At 38.6% G+C, this 21,679-nt stretch overlaps 1 protein-coding gene and 2 long non-coding RNA genes across 6 annotated transcripts; 1 reads left to right on the forward strand and 2 right to left on the reverse strand.

Moving 5' to 3' along the window:
- Nucleotides 1–120: 120 nt before the first annotated feature.
- clcnk (chloride channel K) lies at nucleotides 121–14,344 on the reverse strand. 4 transcript variants are annotated; one of them, XM_067446216.1, is made up of 20 exons: nucleotides 14,275–14,343; nucleotides 12,467–12,626; nucleotides 12,214–12,345; nucleotides 11,882–12,010; nucleotides 10,196–10,335; nucleotides 10,012–10,089; nucleotides 9,812–9,887; nucleotides 9,554–9,679; nucleotides 9,247–9,331; nucleotides 9,005–9,106; nucleotides 6,742–6,826; nucleotides 6,473–6,637; nucleotides 6,285–6,354; nucleotides 3,685–3,789; nucleotides 3,332–3,548; nucleotides 3,027–3,160; nucleotides 2,705–2,775; nucleotides 788–868; nucleotides 612–698; nucleotides 121–469 (listed from the first exon to the last, which is right to left on the reverse strand). In XM_067446216.1, the coding sequence occupies exons 1-20, from the start codon at nucleotides 14,299–14,301 to the stop codon at nucleotides 431–433; spliced, it is 2,109 nt and encodes a 702-aa protein (XP_067302317.1). In that variant the 5' UTR covers nucleotides 14,302–14,343; the 3' UTR covers nucleotides 121–430. The 4 variants fall into 4 exon arrangements, with proteins under 4 accessions (XP_067302317.1, XP_067302315.1, XP_067302316.1 ...); XM_067446214.1 differs by lacking the exon at nucleotides 121–469 and having other exon boundaries at nucleotides 484–698; XM_067446215.1 differs by lacking the exons at nucleotides 121–469; nucleotides 14,275–14,343 and adding an exon at nucleotides 13,215–13,621 and having other exon boundaries at nucleotides 484–698.
- LOC137078685 (uncharacterized) lies at nucleotides 701–9,907 on the forward strand. Its single transcript, XR_010905337.1, has 3 exons — nucleotides 701–778; nucleotides 9,571–9,687; nucleotides 9,773–9,907. It is a non-coding gene; the product is annotated as an uncharacterized lncRNA (long non-coding RNA).
- Nucleotides 14,345–19,920: 5,576 nt separating the features above from the next.
- On the reverse strand, nucleotides 19,921–21,679 carry LOC137078682 (uncharacterized). Its single transcript, XR_010905336.1, has 2 exons — nucleotides 20,585–21,679; nucleotides 19,921–20,173 (listed from the first exon to the last, which is right to left on the reverse strand). It is a non-coding gene; the product is annotated as an uncharacterized lncRNA (long non-coding RNA).

The following is a 21,679-nucleotide window of genomic DNA, read 5'->3' on the forward strand; positions in this document are numbered from 1 at the left end:
AATGAATATTTATTGATTTAATCACCTTGACAAAAACTGAAAATCATAAACACATCCTTTGACTTAAAATATATGCGAGGTACGTTTCAGATATTCTCATTAGTCCTATAAATATATATTTAAAAATACATTTAAATTTACATTTTAAGGTAGATCAACTACCTCAAAATTAACTTTTTGTCAAGATGTTCAGGAAAGTGTTCTGGTGGTGTTTGCTATTTTTGCTTTTAAAAAATAAAATTTTATCTTGGAGAGACTTTCTCCCTGTCACACCGTAATAAATTACTGCTGAATTTCATAATATTTCTGAATAATTATTGATCTCCTCACAATGATCCATGTAAAATCTCCAGCAGATTAAATATTAACTATGATTATCAAAATGGAAAGCGCAAATGTATTGTCCATCAAATTGCTGATTGTCCATGTATCAGACTTCCTTAGCCATCTCTTCAATAATTTTCTTCATCTGAAAGTAAAATCACGAAATCACAAGTCACTTTTTGCAATAAGTACATCTACAGACAGGTCAGTATTCATCATTATTTGGTTTGTGTATACTGTAGAAGTATGTGTGTGCACGGCAGAGCAGAGCAGGCTACTCTTATCACCTCTTTCCATGTGATGATGCCACACAGCCGCCCATTCTCCGTTATAAACAGACGCTGCTCACCCGTGACGCTCATGATACAATGAGCCTGACAGAACACACACAAACACGCACATACTTAGAGGAACACCTGAAGAAAAGCATACACGTGATATGAAGGAAACTGTGGTAAGCCACCTGTTTTACTGTGGTTTCAGGAGTCAGATGTAGCCGCATAGGTTGAATAGAACATACTTCTTCTAGCTGTTTACATGAACCCTGCAAGAAAAAATATTTAATGATGATGAGAAGTAGAAGAGTCATGTGCCCCATTAGATTTTTGAGTGTTTCAAAAAACAAAACAAATTAATAACACTTTACAATAAGGTACTGCATTAAAAAACAACGACTAATACATGTTACTGTATTAACCTTTGTTAAGATTAGTCATTAAAAATACAACTGCTCATTGTTAGTTCATGTTACCTCATGTCACTTAAATAATACTAAGTTAACTTTTAATTTTCATAACATATTAGTAAATGTTGAAATTGACACTAAGAAAGAATGCTAACACTATATTTTTTTAGTGTCTTTTTTTTACATATGTAACATTAATATCTATAAATTATGCATAATGACATTCAACTAGCTCTAAACCAAACCCTAATCTGAACCCTATAGAAAGTACATGTAGTTACTTAAAATTACTCAGTACTTAAAGTACAATGTAACAAAGACACCTTAAAGTAAAGTGTAACCAACATTTTTTTAAAGGGATAGTTCATATATTTGCTTGGGATATTTGTCTTACAAAAACGCATCGATGTGTTTCAAAAGGTCTTTATTATTAACCCCCTGGAACCATGTGGATTACTTTTATAATGGATGGATACATTTTTAGGCTTCAAATTTTGGGGTGCCATTCACTGCCATTATAATGCCTGGAAGAGCCAGGACATTTTTAATATAACTGACAGAAAAATGTCATATACACAGTATATATTCATTTTTGGATGAACTATCCCTTTACATGCTTTGGAAGTTTTTTTCATCATTAGTTTCTGTTAACTAATGCTAAACCAGTTTAAAGGAACCTTATTGTAAATTGGGTAAAACTTTATTTCAGCCCACTTTAGACATTCTACTAACTATAAGTAACTTTGCAATTACACATCTACTATATTTTAGAGTATTAGTAGACTGTCTGCTTAATATCCTGCTAACACTTTATTCTGATTGTCCCCCAACAGTCATTCCAATGACTGTTATAGTCGGTAAAGTGTCTAAAGTGGACCATCAAAAAAAAAGTGTAACCATAAATTGTTACCAAAAATAACTGAAAAATCAACATGTAAAGTTTAAAACAAAATTCAAATGGAGTTCTTTATTCATCTGATAACTTGGTCATAATTTTCTTACTCATACTTTTTTCCATAGTACAAAGAAAATGCATAGTGATCGTGGACTGTCAACTGCAATTTAGGTTGATTCATTATTTAAAACAATGATAGTTTAAGATTTTAACATTTATCTCATTGCATACTAATTCAAAACTAACACAAGAGCTTTGGGGCCTGTTCCCCTGTGCAGCCTTTTAATTGCTAAACTTGCACTAGATTGAAGTTTTTGATTGTTGTGGCACGTCTCACCGCTTACAGTTATGTAACTGTATATAGTTACCATTCATAAGATGTAAAAGTTCACCTCATATTGAAAACTCTTTAATCTTTTACTCACTCTCATGTCATTCCAAGCCTGTATGACTTGCATGCTTATGTGGAAGTGTGAAAATGTTTACGTTTTAACAGTTTTTTTGCACGTATAATGAAAGTCAACAGAACCCAAATAATTGAACCCCATTGAATTTCATTGTATAGACAAATAAACCCCGAGTGAGACAGCAGTGCCATTGGAAAAACCAATGTTGTGTTGTGTGAAATGACAGGCAAAAATTTGTGCTATTTAAAAAAAGGAGGAGGGAAAAAACAGCCCCAGCTGAGAATTCAGCCTCTGAATTGAAATGCTTTAATTACTCTTTCATTATTTTTTATTATTCTATCAGTAACTTTGCACAAATCCTGTTATGACTCAGCACATTATGGGTTCAATTACCTCATTTCTATGCTCTTGCAGACACTCCCTCAGCTGCGATTTGTTGATTGTTCCCAGAAGAATAGGGGAGTCTGAGAGACAAGAGAAAAAGTAAATGGCAAGGCTAAGGCCAAGCCTCAGACTGTCAGCCTCGTTTCATTCAGTGGTACCATCATTGTACTGTACTGGAACATTATCTTGAGGGTGCAGTCTTGAGCGTTTCTACTCATCAACACAACCATTTGGCCTTTGGCCCTTATCAGCACGCACATTTCGCTCTGTCAAGCCCTAAGATGTGTGTTATTAAAGTAAAGAGGTGAGATTGTGTCTTTGTTAGGCACACCGTGAGAGTCCACCACAGGAACTTCAGTGTCTGTGCTGTCGTTTAGGATGCGCTGCACACTTGTCAGTGTCTCCGTCCTCTTCAGCACGGCTCCCGCTGGGACCGCAAACTGCTTGATCTGAACATTGGCCAACCTTCGGGAGAGCATTCACGATGAAAACAATTTACTATCCAGCCTTCACTTGACGTCCCCCTCCAGAATCTTGTTTTGCACGCAAGGCTGTGTCATCTCAAGAAAAATGAAATGTAATTTCAAGTCATAACATGGTGGAGCCTAAAGGCAGATGAGCAGATAGTTTACTCACTTTGGACAAGCCCGGATGAGAGATGGCAAGTGTGGGAGCTGTTTAATAAGGGATAAGCCATCGTAGAAAGATGGACGGTGCTTTGCACGAGCCACTGCGTTGGATACCAGCGTAGCAACTAGTGCGGGGACGGCGTGAGAGCATTGGCCGGTCATTTCCAGAGCCAATAGGGCAGGAGAGAGAGTGTGTGTCACAGCCCCAGAGAAGGCAGCTGCTCCTGTACACACACACACAAACACACACACAGAGAATATGACCCCATCAATACATTGCGACAGGACTTATCGTCTCTGTGAGCCTGCAGTGTTGATAATTCTCCCTCAGAAAACTGACAGGGTAATAAGATTGTTTACCTGCTAAAGCATAGCCGCCCGGGTTTATCAAACTCTTTGTTGATGAGATTCCATCTGAGAGCAGATAGGCCGAGCCCTCGCCTACCAAACGCCCCACTGCAGCACCTAAAACACAAACAAGCGTTTTTTTTTTAAACATCTGGATTTATAGAAAACTGTATATGGTTAAACGTATACGTACTATCACTAACTACATTTTTGACAACTACAATACTACATTTTATTTATTTTATATTATCTTAGTTATCATTTTATTTTAATAATTGTATTGTTATTATTTTTTCATGTTTTATATTTGGTTAAATATTAAAGGGTTAGTTCACCCAAAAATTAATTAATGACTCACCCTAATGTCGTTCCACACCCGTAAGACCTCCGTTTATCTTCGGAACACAGTTTAAGATATTTTATATTTAGTCTGACAGCGTATCTAAGTGTATGCACACTATACTGTCCATGTCCAGAAAGGGAATAAAAACATAATTAAAGTAGTCCATATGTGACATCAGTTAGTTAATTAGAATCTCTTGAAGCATCAAAAATACATTTTGGTCCAAAAATATTAAAAACTACAACTTTATTCAGCATTGTCTTCTCTTCCGCGTTTGTTTTCAAACCTCAAATAAAGATTCAAACGGTCATGTATCAGCGGATTGATTCATGATTCGGATCGCCAATGTCACGTGATTTCAGCAGATTGGCAGTTTGAGAAGCGATCCGAATCATGAATCAATAAGCTGATACATGACCGTTTGAATCTTTATTTGAGGTTTGAAAACAAATGTGAGAGAGAAGACAACGCTGAATAAAGTCGTAATAAATTGCTTGGGTCTTACGGGAATGACATTTGGGTCATTAATGACATAAATTTCATTTTTGGGTGAACTAACCCTTTAATATATGCTTTAATAATTTATTTTAATTATCCATATACAGGGAATGCAGAATTATTAGGCAAGTTGTATTTTTGAGGATTAATTCTATTATTGAACAACAACCATGTTCTCAATGAACACAAAAAACTCATTAATATCAAAGCTGAATATTTTTGGAAGTTTTAGTTTTTAGTTTTAGCTATTTTAGGGGGATATCTGTGTGTGCAGGTGACTATTACTGTGCATAATTATTAGGCAACTTAAAAACAAAAAAAAATGATACCCATTTCAATTATTTATTTTTACCAGTGAAACCAATATAACATCTCAACATTCACAAATATACATTTCTGACATTCAAAAACCAAACAAAAACAAATCAGTGACCAATATAGCCACCTTTCTTTGCAAGGACACTCAAAAGCCTGCCATCCATGGATTCTGTCAGTGTTTTGATCTGTTCACCATCAACATTGCGTGCAGCAGCAACCACAGCCTCCCAGACACTGTTCAGAGAGGTGTACTGTTTTCCCTCCTTGTGAATCGCACATTTGATGATGGACCACAGGTTCTCAATGGGGTTCAGATCAGGTGAACAAGGACGCCATATTATTAGATTTTCTTCTTTTATACCCTTTCTTGCCAGCCACGCTGTGGAGTACTTGGACGCGTGTGATGGAGCATTGTCCTGCATGAAAATCATGTTTTTCTTGAAAGATGTAGACTTCTTCCTGTACCACTGCTTGAAGAAGGTGTCTTCCAGAAACTGGCAGTAAGACTGGGAGTTGAGCTTGACTCCATCCTCAACCCGAAAAGGCCCCACAAGCTCATCTTTGATGATACCAGCCCAAACCAGTACTCCACCTCCACCTTGCTGGCATCTGAGTCGGACTGGAGCTCTCTGCCCTTTACCAATCCAGCCACGGGCCCATCCATCTGGCCCATCAAGACTCACTCTCATTTCATCAATCCATAAAACCTTAGAAAAATCAGTCTTGAGATATTTCTTGGCCCAGTCTTGACGTTTCAGCTTGTGTGTCTTGTTCAGTGGTGGTCGACTTTCTGCCTTTCTTACCTTGGCCATGTCTCTGAGTATTGCACACCTTGTGCTTTTGGGCACTCCAGTGATGTTGCAGCTCTGAAATATGGCCAAACTGGTGGCAAGTGGCATCTTGGCAGCTGCACGCTTGACTTTTCTCAGTTCACGGGCAGTTATTTTGCGCCTTGGTTTTTCCACACGCTTCTTGCGACCCTGTTGACTATTTTGAATGAAACGCTTGATTGTTTGAGGATCACGCTTCAGAAGCTTGGCTATTTTAAGACTGCTGCATCCCTCTGCAATATATCTCACTATTTTTGACTTTTCTGAGCCTGTCAAGTCCTTCTTTTGACCCATTTTGCCAAAGGAAAGGAAGTTGCCTAATAATTATGCACACCTGATATAGGGTGTTGATGTCATTAGACCACACCCCTTCTCATTACAGAGATGCACATCACCTAATATGCTTAATTGGTAGTAGGCTTTCCAGCCTATACAGCTTGGAGTAAGACAACATGCATCACGAGGATGATGTTGTCAAAATACTCAATTGCCTAATAATTCTGCACTCCCTGTATTATTTAATCACATTTTAACTACTATGTTATTTTTATTTTATGATAGTAATTTAAAAAAAAAGAATTAGCATTATGCAGATCCCATGGTATGATGGCGTCACTACATACCGTAAATAAATACTGGCATGAAATAGCCAGCAGGTAAAGGCAAAGTACAAGCCACGACCAACAGCCCAACCTTACAGAAATATGTAAGAAATCATGAAATATGTCAATAATCTGCTTGTTGAAGAATTAAAAAAGGTTCACATGAACACAATAAGAATTGTTGCTACTTAACACTCGTTTTAGTTTACCTTTGCTGTAATGAAAAATCCTAGCGTTTGGAAGTAACTTCTGCCAGGTGGGTTCCATGCCTGCCAGAATGTGTTCTGAGGCTCAGGCAGGGCCGAGGTATTCTGGGAAACGGTGTACCAGGAAGTGCCGTCTAACAGTGAAGTAAGTAGCTGCTTCATTGTAAGCTATTAGAAAACAAAGAGAAATTTAAAGTAAATACAAATCATGAACACCAGAGCATCAAAGATTTGATGTACTTCCAATATTTCAAAAATAGGCCTATTCTCACCTCAGCAGCAATGAAATGTCCCGCTGAGTGATAAAACGTAAAGCAGGCTAGAAGAAACGCCACAATGGCTGAATAAAGGGACTTTCTGAATATTACAAATACAAAAAAGAGGCAGCTTTAGGTTAGCTCAAAACATACAATCTCAAGCATCCAATCAAAAGACAAGATTTTAGGATTGTAAATGTGATTATTCATTGACTCATTCATTGTGTGTATGAGGAATAATGTGTGTATGAGGCATATATATATATATATATATATATATATATATATATATATATATATATATATATATATATATATATATATATATATATATATATAATATTTTAGGAATCTGTCAAAAACTTATTGTCATTTACTATTAGGTAAATAACAAACTGAAATGGCTAAATATTCTTTATTCAACCATGATAAAAAACAAACAAAAAAATATTTTGTATGGTTTTCTTTGGCCTTGATAACAGCTTGCATTTCATGCTGGCATTGCTTTTATGTACACACTTGTCTGCTGTTATTGACTTCCAAATGGTTCCAAAAATGTTCCTAAAGACTTACTTTTAATGAAACTTTTGTGCGATCTATCTTTGAATACACAAAATCCCAAATTTGTTCAATAGGATTCAAGTCCGGACTTGACCAACTGTTTCTGGTGGAAAAACCATTACAGAAACATACAAAAATATTTTGGTAATCACCAATACTGTTAGTTTAGGGAAGCTGTGGCACAAACCTTACTTTAGGTGGTGGTCTAAAAAATGTGTTAAGCACTGTATACACTCAAAGATCTATTACTTTTTCTATGTACACAAAAGGCCTAGTTCTCTCAAATATTGTTCACAAATCTGTCTAAATCTGTGTTAGTGAGCACTTTTCCTTTGCCGAGATAATTCATCCACCTTACAGGTGTGGCATATCAAGACGCTGATATTGCACAGGTGTGGAACATGTACTGGAACACGCTTTCGTATACGCCGATCTAGAGCATCTCAAACATGCTTAATGGGTGACATGTCCATTGAGTATGCTGGCCATGCAAGTACTGGGATGTTTTCAGCTTCCAGGAATTGTGTAGAGACAGATTCTTCCAATATGGGGGCCATGCATTATCATGCTGCAACATGAGGTGATGGTCTGGATGAATGGCACAACAATGGGCCTCAGGATCGCGTCACGGTATCTCTGTGCATTCAAAATGCCATCAATAAAATGCACCTGTGTTTGTTGTCCAACATACGCCTGCCCATACCACAACCCCACTGCCACCATGGGCCACTCGATCCACAATGTTGACATCAGCAAACGCTCACCCACACAACACCATACACACTGTCTGCCATCTGCCCTGTACAGTGAAAACCGGGATTCATCCGTGAAGACAACACCTCTCCAAAGTGCCAGACACCATTGAATGTGGGAATAATTGTCCACTCAAGTCGGATACGACATCGAACGGCAGTCAGGTCGAGACCCTGATGAGGACGACGAGCATGCAGATGAGCTTCCCTGAGACAATTTATGACAGTTTGTGCAGAAATTCTTTTGTTAAGCAAACTGATTGTTGCAGCAGCTGTCTGGGTGGCTGGTCTCAGACGATTTTGGAGGTGAAGATGATAGATGTGGAGGTACTGGGATGGTGTGGTCACACATGGTCTGCAGTTGTGAGGCTGGTTGGATATACTACCAAATTCTCTGAAATGCCTTTGTAGATGGCTTATGATAGAGAAATAAACATTCAATTCAATCCATCTGGTAGACATTCCGGCAGTCAGCATGCCAATTGGGTGTTTCCTCAAAATCTATGGCATTGTGCTTTGTGATAAAACTACACATTTTAGAGTGGCCTTTTATTGTGGCCAGCCTTAAGGTTGTATATAACGGCCTTTAGGCACTCCTGTGCAATAATCATGGTGTCTAATAATCATCTTGATATGCAACATCTGTGAGGTAGATGGATTATCTCGGCAAAGGAGAAGTGCTCACTAACACTGATTTCGATAGATTTGTAAACAATATTTGAGAGAAATAATGAAATACTGAATAAAATTATAAACCCAACACTTATATTACATGAGCTGAACTCAAATATCTAAGACTTTTTCTATGTTTACAAAAGGCCTATTTCTCTCAAATGAAATATATATATATATATATATATATATATATATATATATATATATATATATATATATATATATATATATATATATATATGTGTTGATATACACACAGATTGTCGGTGGAAATACATTTTTCATCTTACTCTGTTGCCAGAAATCTGCTGATGGGCTTGTTTGTTTTGACAAAACGCAGAGCCCAGCGATGACAGAATAAGTAAATACAGCTGAGAAAACTGCAGAACAGCCTGAATCAGAGGAAAACACAATTAGAATATTTAATGCTTTGTGAATTTTAATAATATAACAAACCCTGTCCCTATAACACATGACTAATCAGTATTTAACTTATGACTGTCCGTCACCAATCTGTTAATTGAGAACTTACCCAAGCAGAGCGAAAATGAATATTTCAAAAGGCTGGTAAGGCAGGTCACTAGAGAAGCTGGTTTTAAACAAGGCCTGGATTGTTTCTGTGCACATGGATAAAAGAAAGATTGAATCATTTTCCGCATATATCTGTCTGGCTTCTGGTGGTGTGATACTTTCAGTTCATTCATATTTAAATTCAATAATGCCAATTCATAGCTTCCCATCCATGAGGCTTTATATGATGGTTTTGTGGTGGATGAGATTACTACAAAGACAGCAGTAGCATCCATTAGGGGGCGCTGTAGGTAATGTAAACCTCTCACCTTGATCTCTACTACAGACAGAGAGCAGCCTGAAGGTGATTGCTCCACATGCCGCAGCAAAGAAGCAGGGACAGTAGTCTCTGACTGAATAATGAGTTCCCATCACCTCTACACTGAACAGAACGCCTATGATGGTAAAACAGAGATAAACATTCAGAGAAAGGTCAAGTGACAGACTGATTGAGTGATAAGATACATTAATGACTTTGTGTTTTTTAGTACTAAAGGATATCACAGACCATGGTGACATCAACTCACCACTGACTGGAGCTCCAAAACAGCTCGCAACGCCCACTGCTGATGCCGCAACCAGCATTTCTCCTTTAGCTGCTCTCTGAATGAATGGAGCCACAAGAGTCATTAGCATAAGTAGCCTTCTATACAATTTCCATCTGGTTCTCATAATGCAAAATTAAAGTGGGCTCCATGGATAATTTTTTGCAGTGCAGTTCGGTTACCTGCTTTCCACCATGACAGGAAACATGCAGGCGATTCATGAACGCACCAACCATGATCGATAAATGGACAAATGGACCCTATTGAAATGAGTTGTATTGCAAAAGCACAATATATTCAGACATCAACTGATGGTTAAGCTCCACATCCTCATTTGAAAACCTCATCATATAAATAGGTTCTTACCACTTTGCCGAGAAACACTGTGCTGCCTGAAGCTAGTGTGCATATCAGGCCAAACAGTTTAGCAAACAGATTGGAGAGGGACAGATAATCTGGCATGTCCATCCCTAAGAGAATAGCCCTTGCCTCAGGAACACCAGAGCCTGAAGTGTCAGTGTGAAACATCATGCATAACCAGACAGCTCTACTCAAGAAATACTTGATATTTATGATTGTGTCTGTGTTTTCACAAAGCAGTCATCCCTGTCACTGACAACCAAGCTTTTCCAGCAGATGCATCATACCCATTCAAATGTGATTTCTGAGCCAAGTGGGTTATATTCAAATTATATTTATTTGTATATATTAATATACTCTGAAAAAAACCCTGTTTGGATTAAAAAAGGTAAATGTTTAATAGTCTATGATTGGATAATTATTGCAGTGATTATTATGTTTCTAGCATGCTATTTGTTTGGCAACAGTTCTTCTAACCCTAACTGATGGAGTGTGTATCTTTTCTTTTTAACAGAAAGACACATCATAGCCATATTGCAGGATGATAATGCCAGGAAAGTGGTGAATCATTTTCACACATGAATTAGCACCTTTGAGTCCAGACCTTAAATTCATTTATCGTCTTTGGGATGTGCTGGAGTAGACTTTACAGAGTACTTGACTCTTGCATTGTCATTACAAGATCTTGACCAAAAACTGACACACATCTTGACAGAAATTAATGTTGTGATGTTATTTCCATATATTTTTGGTCAAGATCTTAAGGCCGGAAAAGAACAGCACTGAAGTCATTCTTAAAAAGTCAAGATGTGTTCTGAGTTTTGCCGACCAGATACAGCGAATGTTTAATCTATCAACGAGCTCCGCTTCACGTTGCTCTGGTTGGTTTTAGCGCTATCCTATCGCGTGCAGAGGGAGTTTGAAAGACAACCGTTTATCCCTCAAATTAAGCCCTGTCAATGCTGAGTTTCCAGACCAAACGTCATGATGTGGGTCTGGCTTGTCAGGCTATTGGCTTGCAGTCTCCGCTCTAATTCATCCCAAAGATGTTCTATTGGGTTGAGGTCAGGATTCTGTGCAGGCCAGTCAAGTTCTTCCACTCCAAACTCACTCATCCATGTGGACCTTGCTTTGTGCACTGGTGAGCAGTCATGTTGGTACAGGAAGGGGCCATCCCCAAACTGTTCCCACAAAGTTGGGAGCATGAAAGTGTCCAAAATGTCTTGGTATACTGAAGGATTAACAGTTCCTTTCACTGGAACATATTTACATGTATACATGTGGCCAGTCCAGTTGTGCTGCATCTTCTACAGATGCGTTAAGCACTTATTTTTCCTTATTATATGATTTATATTTTTTGTTAGGAATTCTAATGAACAACTTTCAGGAATGCATCTCGTGCAGTTTTATGTTACAGTACTACAGATAGTAGGTCAAACCAACAAGCGAAGTAGGTGAAATGATGCAGTTTTTATTTCAAATAGGCCTACACTAAAGATGGTTTTTTGTTGTTGTTGATTTTATCTCATGCATCTACACATGATAAAGCACATTTTAATATTTTAATCATGGATTTAAATAATTATAATAAATATATTTATTACACAATAATTGACACAATGGCAAATTTATATAGGCCTAATTGCAATTTTTGTTTTTACAATGTAAAGATGTGATGAGTGTCTAGCTGACCTGCAGAGAATGGGCAGATGCTGTGGGCGAAGCTGGTGGAGAGAGCACAGAGGCAGGCTGGGTAAAGCGTCCAGCAGAGGAACTGCAGCAGGTGATGACCCTTCAGACAACCGTACAGCCACTGGTGAGCTAATAAGAGAGACATGGGCCGAGGTTTAACAGTGTGTGAGAAATAAAAGAGAATCGAAGGTCAAGCCTGTTTTTGAAAGACCTTGCCCCACTCAGCTGCTGGAATGCGTCAGTGCTCAAACAGTTAGCCCAACTGACCCTCCTCAATCTGTATGTAAATTTTGTACTAACCATTTTTTAAGTGACATGGTGGAACCACTCACCATTCAGCAGCTTGGCCACAGTCATGTCCATGAAGAAGCTCATTAGAGCGGTGATGATCCCTAAAAGGGCATAACAGTACCACTCCATGCTAGCAAAAGACACCAAAACCTTCTTCACGCAGAGCACACACTCTGCCCAAATGCAAAGCACATAAATTACAGTTGTTAATTATGACAGTTTGATTTTACAGCATTGAGGATTGATAGTGATATCATCGATGACAGAGAGGAAATTGCAAATGATCCACCTCACCTCTGATGCGTGACCGCGATTGTTGCCAGGGTCTCCATGAATGCTTATTAGAGCTGATTAGCTTTTCCTCCACCGTATCTGGGTCTGTCTTATCTTCATGTGTGCACTGTTCTTCAGTTTCTTCAAGATGCTTTACATTTACACAAATCTCATCCATTGTCTGAAATACAACATGTATGCTCTTTGTGTCACCATGAAATTAAAATGGACAAATCTTATTTTTCTTATTTTTGCAGTACTTTTTATAAATGCACATCATTTGCAATCATTAATCTTTCATCAGAATAATGTCCCCTCCCCTTGCAGCAACAGCTCTTGCAATGAAGTGTTTAATGATACGAGGCCGAGAGGGACAACGCGTCACTCACATGAGATCACACCAATAATAGCAAATCACAATGATCCAACTATCCAATCAATTCCCGATTGACAAAATTAAGTCCCATCCTATTTTTTTTTAGAAGTCTTTTCACTCTTATATAGGCTACATCACAAAATGGAAGAAAAACTGTTACAACCATTTCATACTGACTTACTGACTTGATTCTAATTGGCCAGTCATGCCATCTAGTGTTCTGACATTTCACAATTTTCTCCGTTGTCTTTGGCAACACTGTTTCAGAATGCTCAGCCGTTAACGTCGCTACTGTCTTGGCACAACTCTGTGGACTCTTAGCTTAAATATAGGGTAGACAATTTTCTAAGCGGCAAGCAATAGCAAGCTTGTGTTGAAAGCATTTGATCTCACCATTCCTTCAGATTGTATCCAAAGCTACGCCTTCTTCAAAAAACATGGACGCAAAAACAAGAGTTTGCAAAGAGACGAGAGACGTTTCACGAGACGAGAGACGGCATTAAACTACCTCATGTCCCAAAGCACATAACATTACAATAATAATGTACATAAACAACTTAAAGAGCACTGAAAAAAATTAAATATAAAGCTTTAAAAAGTTCTTTATAATTAAGAGCGTGGTTACATTGAGTGACAGGTGGATAGCCCTTTATCCGCCGTCTATGGTCATTGCGTCACCTAAGCTCCGCCCACATCACGCCTTTTTGCCCATTTTCTGTTATCCGGTGACGCACGATGACATGCTAGCAAGATGGCAACGGCCAGCTCGTCTCTACTTTACGCTTCAAACCTGATATTGGAATCTGATGGGTGACATAACAGACACTACGTCCATATTTTTTTACAGTCTATAATTGAAATGCATAAATTTGAGTCACGAATCACTCCGAGTATAACGGCACAGGTTTCCATCTTTTCTAAATTACAGTAGATATAGTGTGAACGAAGCATAAGCTCCTTGTTTTGGTTCAGGAGGAACTGTAAAAAAAGTGGCTGCTGTTTGTTTATGTCTAACTGCATAGCATGAAACGTGCTGGTGACGTGTGATTTAAGGGTGCGCGGAGGTATGGAAATACTTATGTTGCAGGTAGGATAGGGTATCATTGCATTCGGACCAAATTTAGAACGCTTAACTTAGAGATTGGTATCCGGATGTGAAGAGACTTAAAAATATTTCTGACCAAAAACAATTTCTAGAACAAATCCCCTACTCTGCCTTTAAGTAAAATTATATTGAAAAATCATACAATAATTTGAAGTCAAATCATTGTTTCATGTCAATGTAGTTATTTCTTAAGTAGTAGTTTTCTTAAAATTGGTCATTTTCGAACTGACTGCACATTATTCCTATTAATGACAAGCCAGCTAGGCTACTTAACAGATAGTCCCGAAATATTGCAAATGATTGAATATCAAACTAAAAACTGAAATATAAAGTTTAAAGAGAGCTCACCGTTCTGCTTGTTGACTCATTCCACATGAAAGACCATTGAGGTCAGTTTGACTCTTTACTGTGGCGTCACCAGCTGTATCATGAAAGGAAAATTAAGCTTTAACTTATTTATGGTGCACGTCCTCTGCTGCTTTGCCTCTGGGCAGGCACTGAATTGAAACAATGCGAGATTGAAGTTCCTTTTTTGTTTTCCCTGAAATTCCTTTTGATTTCACTAATGTCATTCGGAACATAGCTCATTGTGGCCTTTTGAAACTTTTAATTAGGTGGTAATGAAATGACCTGTGATGTGTTATGAATCATTGTTTTTAAGGTCAAGAGAGCAGAAAGTGATATAACCTGACTGACCTTTAGAATTGTCATCGGTACTCTTATAACACTCACTCACCCTGACTACATTTCTTAACAGGTGAAAAGAGCAACATGAATTAAAAAGTGTATTGCATAATTCAGATAGTGATTGCCCCCTTATATGGTCTCTATTTGAGCACTGTTTCATATTACATTAACCTTCAAGGTGAAAGCAATCACACACACACACAACAAATCAATGTCACGGACAATAATTGATTCAAACAGAATTTCCAAATTCACATAGTTGTGGTGGAAATACCTAATGTTATCATTTCATTATGCATCAGTGGATTCCATTAAGCTATCAGACAATAAAAACATTAATGCATCCTTCTGTATTTTAGCTGTTATTTCCTGCCCTGTGTAATTTATATTATAGTCACGACTATCAGCACTAACTCAGACGATAAATTGATATTTTCAAACAAACAGATGCATTATTCATTTCCTTGTAGTTCACAAACAAAGGCAAACAGTAAAGCTATTATTGTTGCACATGCTCATATAACATCCCTATTGACTAGTTTAGCTGAGGGCTTGCAAAGCTATTGCACTCTGAAAACACAACGTAATAAATAACAATTTTGTGTCTTTTGATTTTGGATTGTTTTCTACAACTTTCTCCTATAATTTGTGGCACAACCCTCACTGCCAACTGAGTGACAAAAGGTGAAATTTCAGCTTATTTGAAATTTAAAACTCCGTGACCATTTTGGGATTGTTTTATTCCCATTGACAGAACCAATCTGCTTTACTCCCAAAAGAGTGACTGGATCACAGGGTGAATATGCGTGAAATGTCACAATAATAATTCTTCCCTCCCTCCATGACTGATGAGCAGCTACCCTCTGTCATTCCGCATTCTGTTCATTTCGCCTGTCAATTTTCATTCGTTTTTCTTAGATGGGTCCAGATGCTGGTGTTTTTTATAGAATCATGACAGCCATGAATGCAAAAAGATAATATTTTGACTGAGGCGTATGGAAGCCACCAGGCTATTTAAATGCATTTTCTTTCTCATCTCAGCCTTTACTATTGCATGATTTGTTTGGGTACTATAATTTGAGTCTCTATTTTGTGTATTTCCAGCTGCATTGTTTGTTTCTCTTGTACTTGTGCTCAGTCTCAGTAAAACAAGCCATTAACATTGAGCGACAATGATAATCCTATATTATGTAATGATCAGCAGCTGAGAAAATCACAGACAATAACACAACACAAACCCTCTCTGAGATTCCATGTATGTACATATATTGCAGTGGTCCTCAAACCTTTTATTTAGTCCAAGGACCTCTGTATATTGTGTAAAGAGAGTTGCAACGTGTACAGAACTACCAATAATAATGTATTTACATACTTTATGATACTTAAAGACAATGAACAATGGAAGCCTAGTTTCTTAACATTAGCTTTGGTTGTTAAATATATTGATCAGGCATAGCATTATGAACAGATGAAGTGAATAACACTGATTATCTCTTCATCACGGCACCTGTTAATGGGTTGGATATATTAGGCAGCAAGTGAACAATCTGTCCTCAAAGTTAATGTGTTAGAAGCAGGAAAAATGGGCAAGAGTAAGGATTTGAGCGAGTTTGACAAGGGCCAAATTGTGATGGCTAGACGACTGGGTAAGCGCATACACAATCCATAGCAGATTGTTGCTTATTGGGCTCCATAGCCACAGACCAGTCAGGGTGCCCATGCTGACCCCAGTCCACCACTGAGAGTGCCATCATGAGCACGTGAGCATCAGAACTGGACCACAGAGCAATGGAAGAAGGTGGCCTGGTCTGATGAATCACGTTTTCTTTTAATCAAGTGGATGGCCGAGTGCGTGTGGGTCGCTTACCTGCGGAACACATGGCACCAGGATGCACTACCTAAAAAAATTCAGGTCTCCAATTGAAAATTTTCTAGTGACTGATCACATCAAAAAATTTCAGTTGGCAGAATTGAATTTCTGTTATTTAAATTGCATCAATTCACAGAATTTCAATTCGGCCAACTGAAAATCTTTGATGTGATCAGTCACTAGAAAATCTTCAATTGGAGCCATTTTTTATATGCACAATATACAGGTCCTTCTCAAAAAATGTGCATATTGTGATAAAGTTCATTATTTTCCATAATGTAATGATAAAAATTTAAACTTTCATATATTTCAGGTCTTTTATTGTTTTAATATTGATGTTTTTGGCAATACAGCTCATGAAAACCCAAAAATCTCAAAACATTTGCATATTTCATCCGACCAATAAAAGAAAAGTGTTTTTAATACAAAAAAAGTCAACCTTCAAATAATTATGTTCAGTTATGTACTAATGGACCGCTGGGTCTTGCGTCTCTCAACTTTCTCTTCACAATATCCCACAGATTCTCTATGGGGTTCAGGTCAGGAGAGTTGGCAGGCCAATTGAGCACAGTAATACCATGGTCAGTAAACCATTTACCAGTGGTTTTGGCACTGTGAGCAGGTGCCAGGTCGTGCTGAAAAACGAAATCTTCATCTCCATAAAGCTTTTCAGCAGATGGAAGCATGAAGTGCTCCAAAATCTCCTGATAGCTAGCTGCATTGACCCTGCCCTTGATAAAACACAGTGGACCAACACCAGCTGACATGGCACCCCAGACCATCATGACTGTGGGTACTTGACACTGGACTTCAGGCATTTTGACATTTCCTTCTCCCAAGTCCTTCTCCCAAGTCTTCCTCCAGACTCTGGCACCTTGATTTCCGAATGATGCAAAATTTGCTTTCATCCGGAAGTACTTTGGACCACTGAGGAACAGTCCAGTGCTGCTTCTCTGTAGCCCAAAGTGGCTTGACCTGGGGAATGCGGCACCTGTAGCCCATTTCCTGCACATGCCTGTGCACGGTGGCTCTGGATGTTTCTACTCCAGACTCAGTCCACTGTTTCCGCCGGTCCCCCAAGGTCTGGAATCGGTCCTTCTCCACAATCTTCCTCAGGGTCCGGTCACCTGGAGCCTCAGGAATCTTTTACAGGTGTTTAGAGTTAATTAGTTGATTCAGATGATTAGGTTAATAGCTTGTTTAGAGAACCTTTTCATGATATGCTAATTTTTTTGAGATAGGAATTTGGTGTTTTAAAACAATAAAAGACCTGAAATATTTCAGTTGGTGTGCAATGAATCTAAAATATATGAAAGAGTAATTTTTATCATTACATTATGGAAAATAATGAACTTTATAACAATATGCAAATTTTTTAAGAAGGACATGTAATAGGTCACTGATCAGATATATATATATATATATATATATATATATATATATATATATATTTATATGATGTATATTTATGCTGTTATAAAACCGTCCAGCGACATCCATAAACCAGCTGAATACTTGAGAGGATATCAAGTGAACTTTCTGAAGTGAGCTCACTAAGCCTGAGGACAAACTGTGCTAGTCGCGATTATGCTGTTGACTGATTAAATGTTCTTAAATGCTCTCTCTCTCTCTCTCTCTCTCTCTCTCTCTCTCTCTCTCTCTCTCTCTCTCTCTAGCACAGAATCAAATTAGAAGAGCTGCATTGGTGTCATGACATGGTGTTAGAAGTAATGTTGAGTTTCTCAGCTAGAGCTTTGAAAGTCTTTAAAGTGATAGGGTTCTTTGAGGTTTGAGGTTCTGAACACAGGAGTCTGTTTTAAAACAATACTTTAAATGCATTACAAACTTTATTGCTTCTACAAAACACAAAAGTGATATTTTGAAGAACACGTTTGGCTTTCATTGTTTCGACAAAAAAAGCAATGACACAAATCTTTTCATATTTTTAATACTCCACTTAAAGGGTTACTTCAGCAATTAGCATATGGCTTTGTATCAGTAGAAACCCTGGACTATATTAAAATGATTGTGCTTTCCCCCCTCATATCCCCCTGAGACAAGAGATTTATGCATTTTATTTCTGGAAAAATTCCTCCCGTGGCGCAAATTGACGATATTTGCATCATAGGAGGAATGTTTGGGCAAAGGCTAAAGACTACAGCCAGCAGAGGGAGCCATTTCCGCATGTTTTCAACCCGTGCATGGGAGATGGAGATCACACTCACAGCTCAGCTCGCAGCTACAGGCACTCATTTAAGCGGAGCTATGGTGAGCAATGTAAGTCTTTTAACTTCTCAAATTAATTTCTATGAAAGTTAAGCTTCCAAAGGCATGAACTGAAACGCGCCAGACTGAACACGCGTTGTGAATGTATGCCGCGAGTGTAGTCGCGATTACCTCAGCTCTCATCACGAGAGCTCAGCAAATTTATGACGTTAAATGTAATCTGACTCCTGCAGTTAGTGCTGTGAAACTCGCGCTGTGACTCACTCATTATTTTGAACAGACACATTCAGTTTTTAATTGTAGTGTCTTCTCCAAATCAGCCACAGTAATCAAATAGTGGTGGCTTTGGGAATGGCCTCACAGGGCAGCGAAGCATTCTGGGAATTGTAGTCTTTTTATCCCCATTAGACAAAAATACATTTTCTGTCTTTTCTCAGTCTAGAAGGCACCAAATTCAAAAATAATTTCACATTTCTACTACATTAATGACCCAGTTTAAATACAGATTCATCTCCCCAGCGCTGAAGTACCCCTTTAAGGTTTTAAAAAAAGGTGAATTAAATAATACATTTTTTTGTGAATTGTACCTTTAACACTATAATAAGGGATGATATGTGTATCACATAAGTTATCAGACTTTTTAAAAATGTTTTATCAGTATTGGTCAGTATTAGATATTATTTCCTCTTTTTACATTCAGATTACCTTTGCTGTCATCTAACACTCACTTAAAGGGTCATGAACTAAGAATTAAACATTTTCTTTGAGTCATCATATAAGAATATAAGAAGTTTCAGAATTGAAAACTTCCTTGCTAGCTTTTATTGTAACCAAGCTCAAACAACTAATTGTGGAATGTGCCTATAATAGATAGAAACACCGCCTCTGCAGAAGAAAATGAACGCATCTTTGCAACTTTAGCTCTGGCCACTGCGTGTTAGTAAGATGGCAAGGAGAGAAGAGCGATACAGGATCACTGGGGTAAAAATAACATTACCTTCCAAATGTGGCAGTTATGAATGAATGTTCGCAGAGGGGTTCAATACATTTCTACAGGACGCCAGACCTGGATATAAATAGACCCCGAAATGAAGATTTACATAAACACCAACTACGCCACCCCGAGTGATCTCATTCCCGGGGAACAATCCTTAATAATTGTGAGCAAAGCTCACAGGTTCGTTACGGCTGAGTCAGGTATCAGACATGGGTTGAGTACAAAAAGAGATAACTTTATTTAAAACCCATTAACGATTTCAACACACAAACACTAATCAAAAAGGACAACAACAAAAAAATACCACTTCAGAATTGGAGGCGAACACTCCCAAGCAAGATGAACACAGCGATCATACGTGCACACTCACACCACAGCACACCTCACTGTGAACACGGCACTCAGGAAGGGAACCCACCACCACAACACAGGAAGATGCTGGTCATCTGCAGCTAGCTGCCTCAATTCTGAAGGGAAAAAAAATGAAAATCAAAAAAAGGACAATTTAGAAATTAACTAAACAATCATAAATCATACAAATGATGGAACACTAAATTCACAAAAAAATAACTAAATTCACAAAAACCAGTCCAACCCATCGGAGGTGCCGCATCCAACAACCACTTATTGGTGGACTGGAAACAAAACACAAATTACAGAAAAGAGAATTTGAACCACACACACACAATAAACCACTTGAAAATCAGATTAATAAACAGATATGCATATAAACTACGTACATCAAAATAAACATATAAAGCAATATAATTTAATTGCAACCAAAGTAAACACAAAGACAATCAAACGACTGGTGACAGTTAAATGGCTGACTGTTTATTGCAAGCCATTCATGGCTTTGAGTCACTTTTGTTACTCACGAGTGTTGAGTTTCACTAAAAGTCGAAGCACCACGTCACAGGCCCAGAACGGCGGGTCAGCTGATCCTGTACCACTGAAAATGCTACAGACATGCACATGTAAAAAAAAGAATGAAACGCTATGGTGCAGCGAACCCCTCAAACTGCAACAGACGAGTAGATACGCCGATTGAAAGCAGCAGTGGGTCGTGCACTCACTCCCCTCATGTCCCAAGAGCAATGGAGATCAGTATAAAAGTGCCGATGATGTAAAGCAGAGCAGAAACGCAGAATTCAAACGTCCGTTTAATTAAGACCAAAAGCCCACTGCAACGTCCTTTGCACGATGACCTAAACCACCTGTTGTTTAAGACAGCATAAGACAGGTTTAACGACCAAGCCCCAAACATTGATACAGTGAAACCAAAACCCAAGCCTACCTGTTATTTGGCGACTCATACAACACAGAAAATGCGGGTTGCACGGGTTTCCATAGAAACGGCTGTTGCCGAAGGCATCCCGAAAAGCTCCTCAGTCCACCCTTTAACAAAATAAAACCCTGAAACCCTGTATGCTGGCCAAACAAAACAGATCACAACGCAATCTCGGACAGCAGTTCCTACCTCTCAGACGTTCACACACGCCCCGCCGGAAGTACGGTGGCTCGCTCACAAACGTGGAGGAAGACGCACACACATAGCGTCATTGTGACCACTCTTATATGCTACCAGATAAGGAGACTCCTCCTACCAACAACGTGCATACTGCTACAGTCTACCCCCCGTTTGTTATCGTCGTCCCGACGGAAAAACATCTAAAAAAAGGTAATGGCCCCTCCCCACAAGGTTCTAGTTCCACGGCCTAAACAAAGCCATGACGGCATTAGCCCCACATACAGGAGAGTCTGCAGCCCCTACAGCTCGCGGTAAGTGATGCACGTTAGAATGTTGACCTGCCCCTACTCGTCCTGTTCGCCGTGGAACCACCACAGAAGACAATCCTGGGGAAGATGGCCCTATCGAAGGTAATAAGCTGGGGGTGGCCTCTACTGCAAATCCTACCCCAAGATCATTTTCGAGGAAAGCAGTGGGAAGTGCTGTTCCCAATTGGGACGTA

Source organism: Pseudorasbora parva, chromosome 6 (genome assembly GCF_024679245.1).
Source record: "Pseudorasbora parva isolate DD20220531a chromosome 6, ASM2467924v1, whole genome shotgun sequence".
Classification (NCBI taxonomy): Eukaryota; Metazoa; Chordata; class Actinopteri; order Cypriniformes; family Gobionidae; genus Pseudorasbora; species Pseudorasbora parva.

Coding starts and splice junctions, on each gene's coding strand:
- clcnk (XM_067446214.1), bottom strand. CDS start 14,301: ATGTGGAATGAGTCAACAAGCAGAACG. Junction 10,090..10,195: donor CAGTGTTTCTCGGCAAAGTG/GTAAGAACCTAT, acceptor TCATTTCAATAG/GGTCCATTTGTCCATTTATC. Junction 3,790..6,284: donor CATGCCAGTATTTATTTACG/GTATGTAGTGAC, acceptor TTTGTGTTTTAG/GTGCTGCAGTGGGGCGTTTG.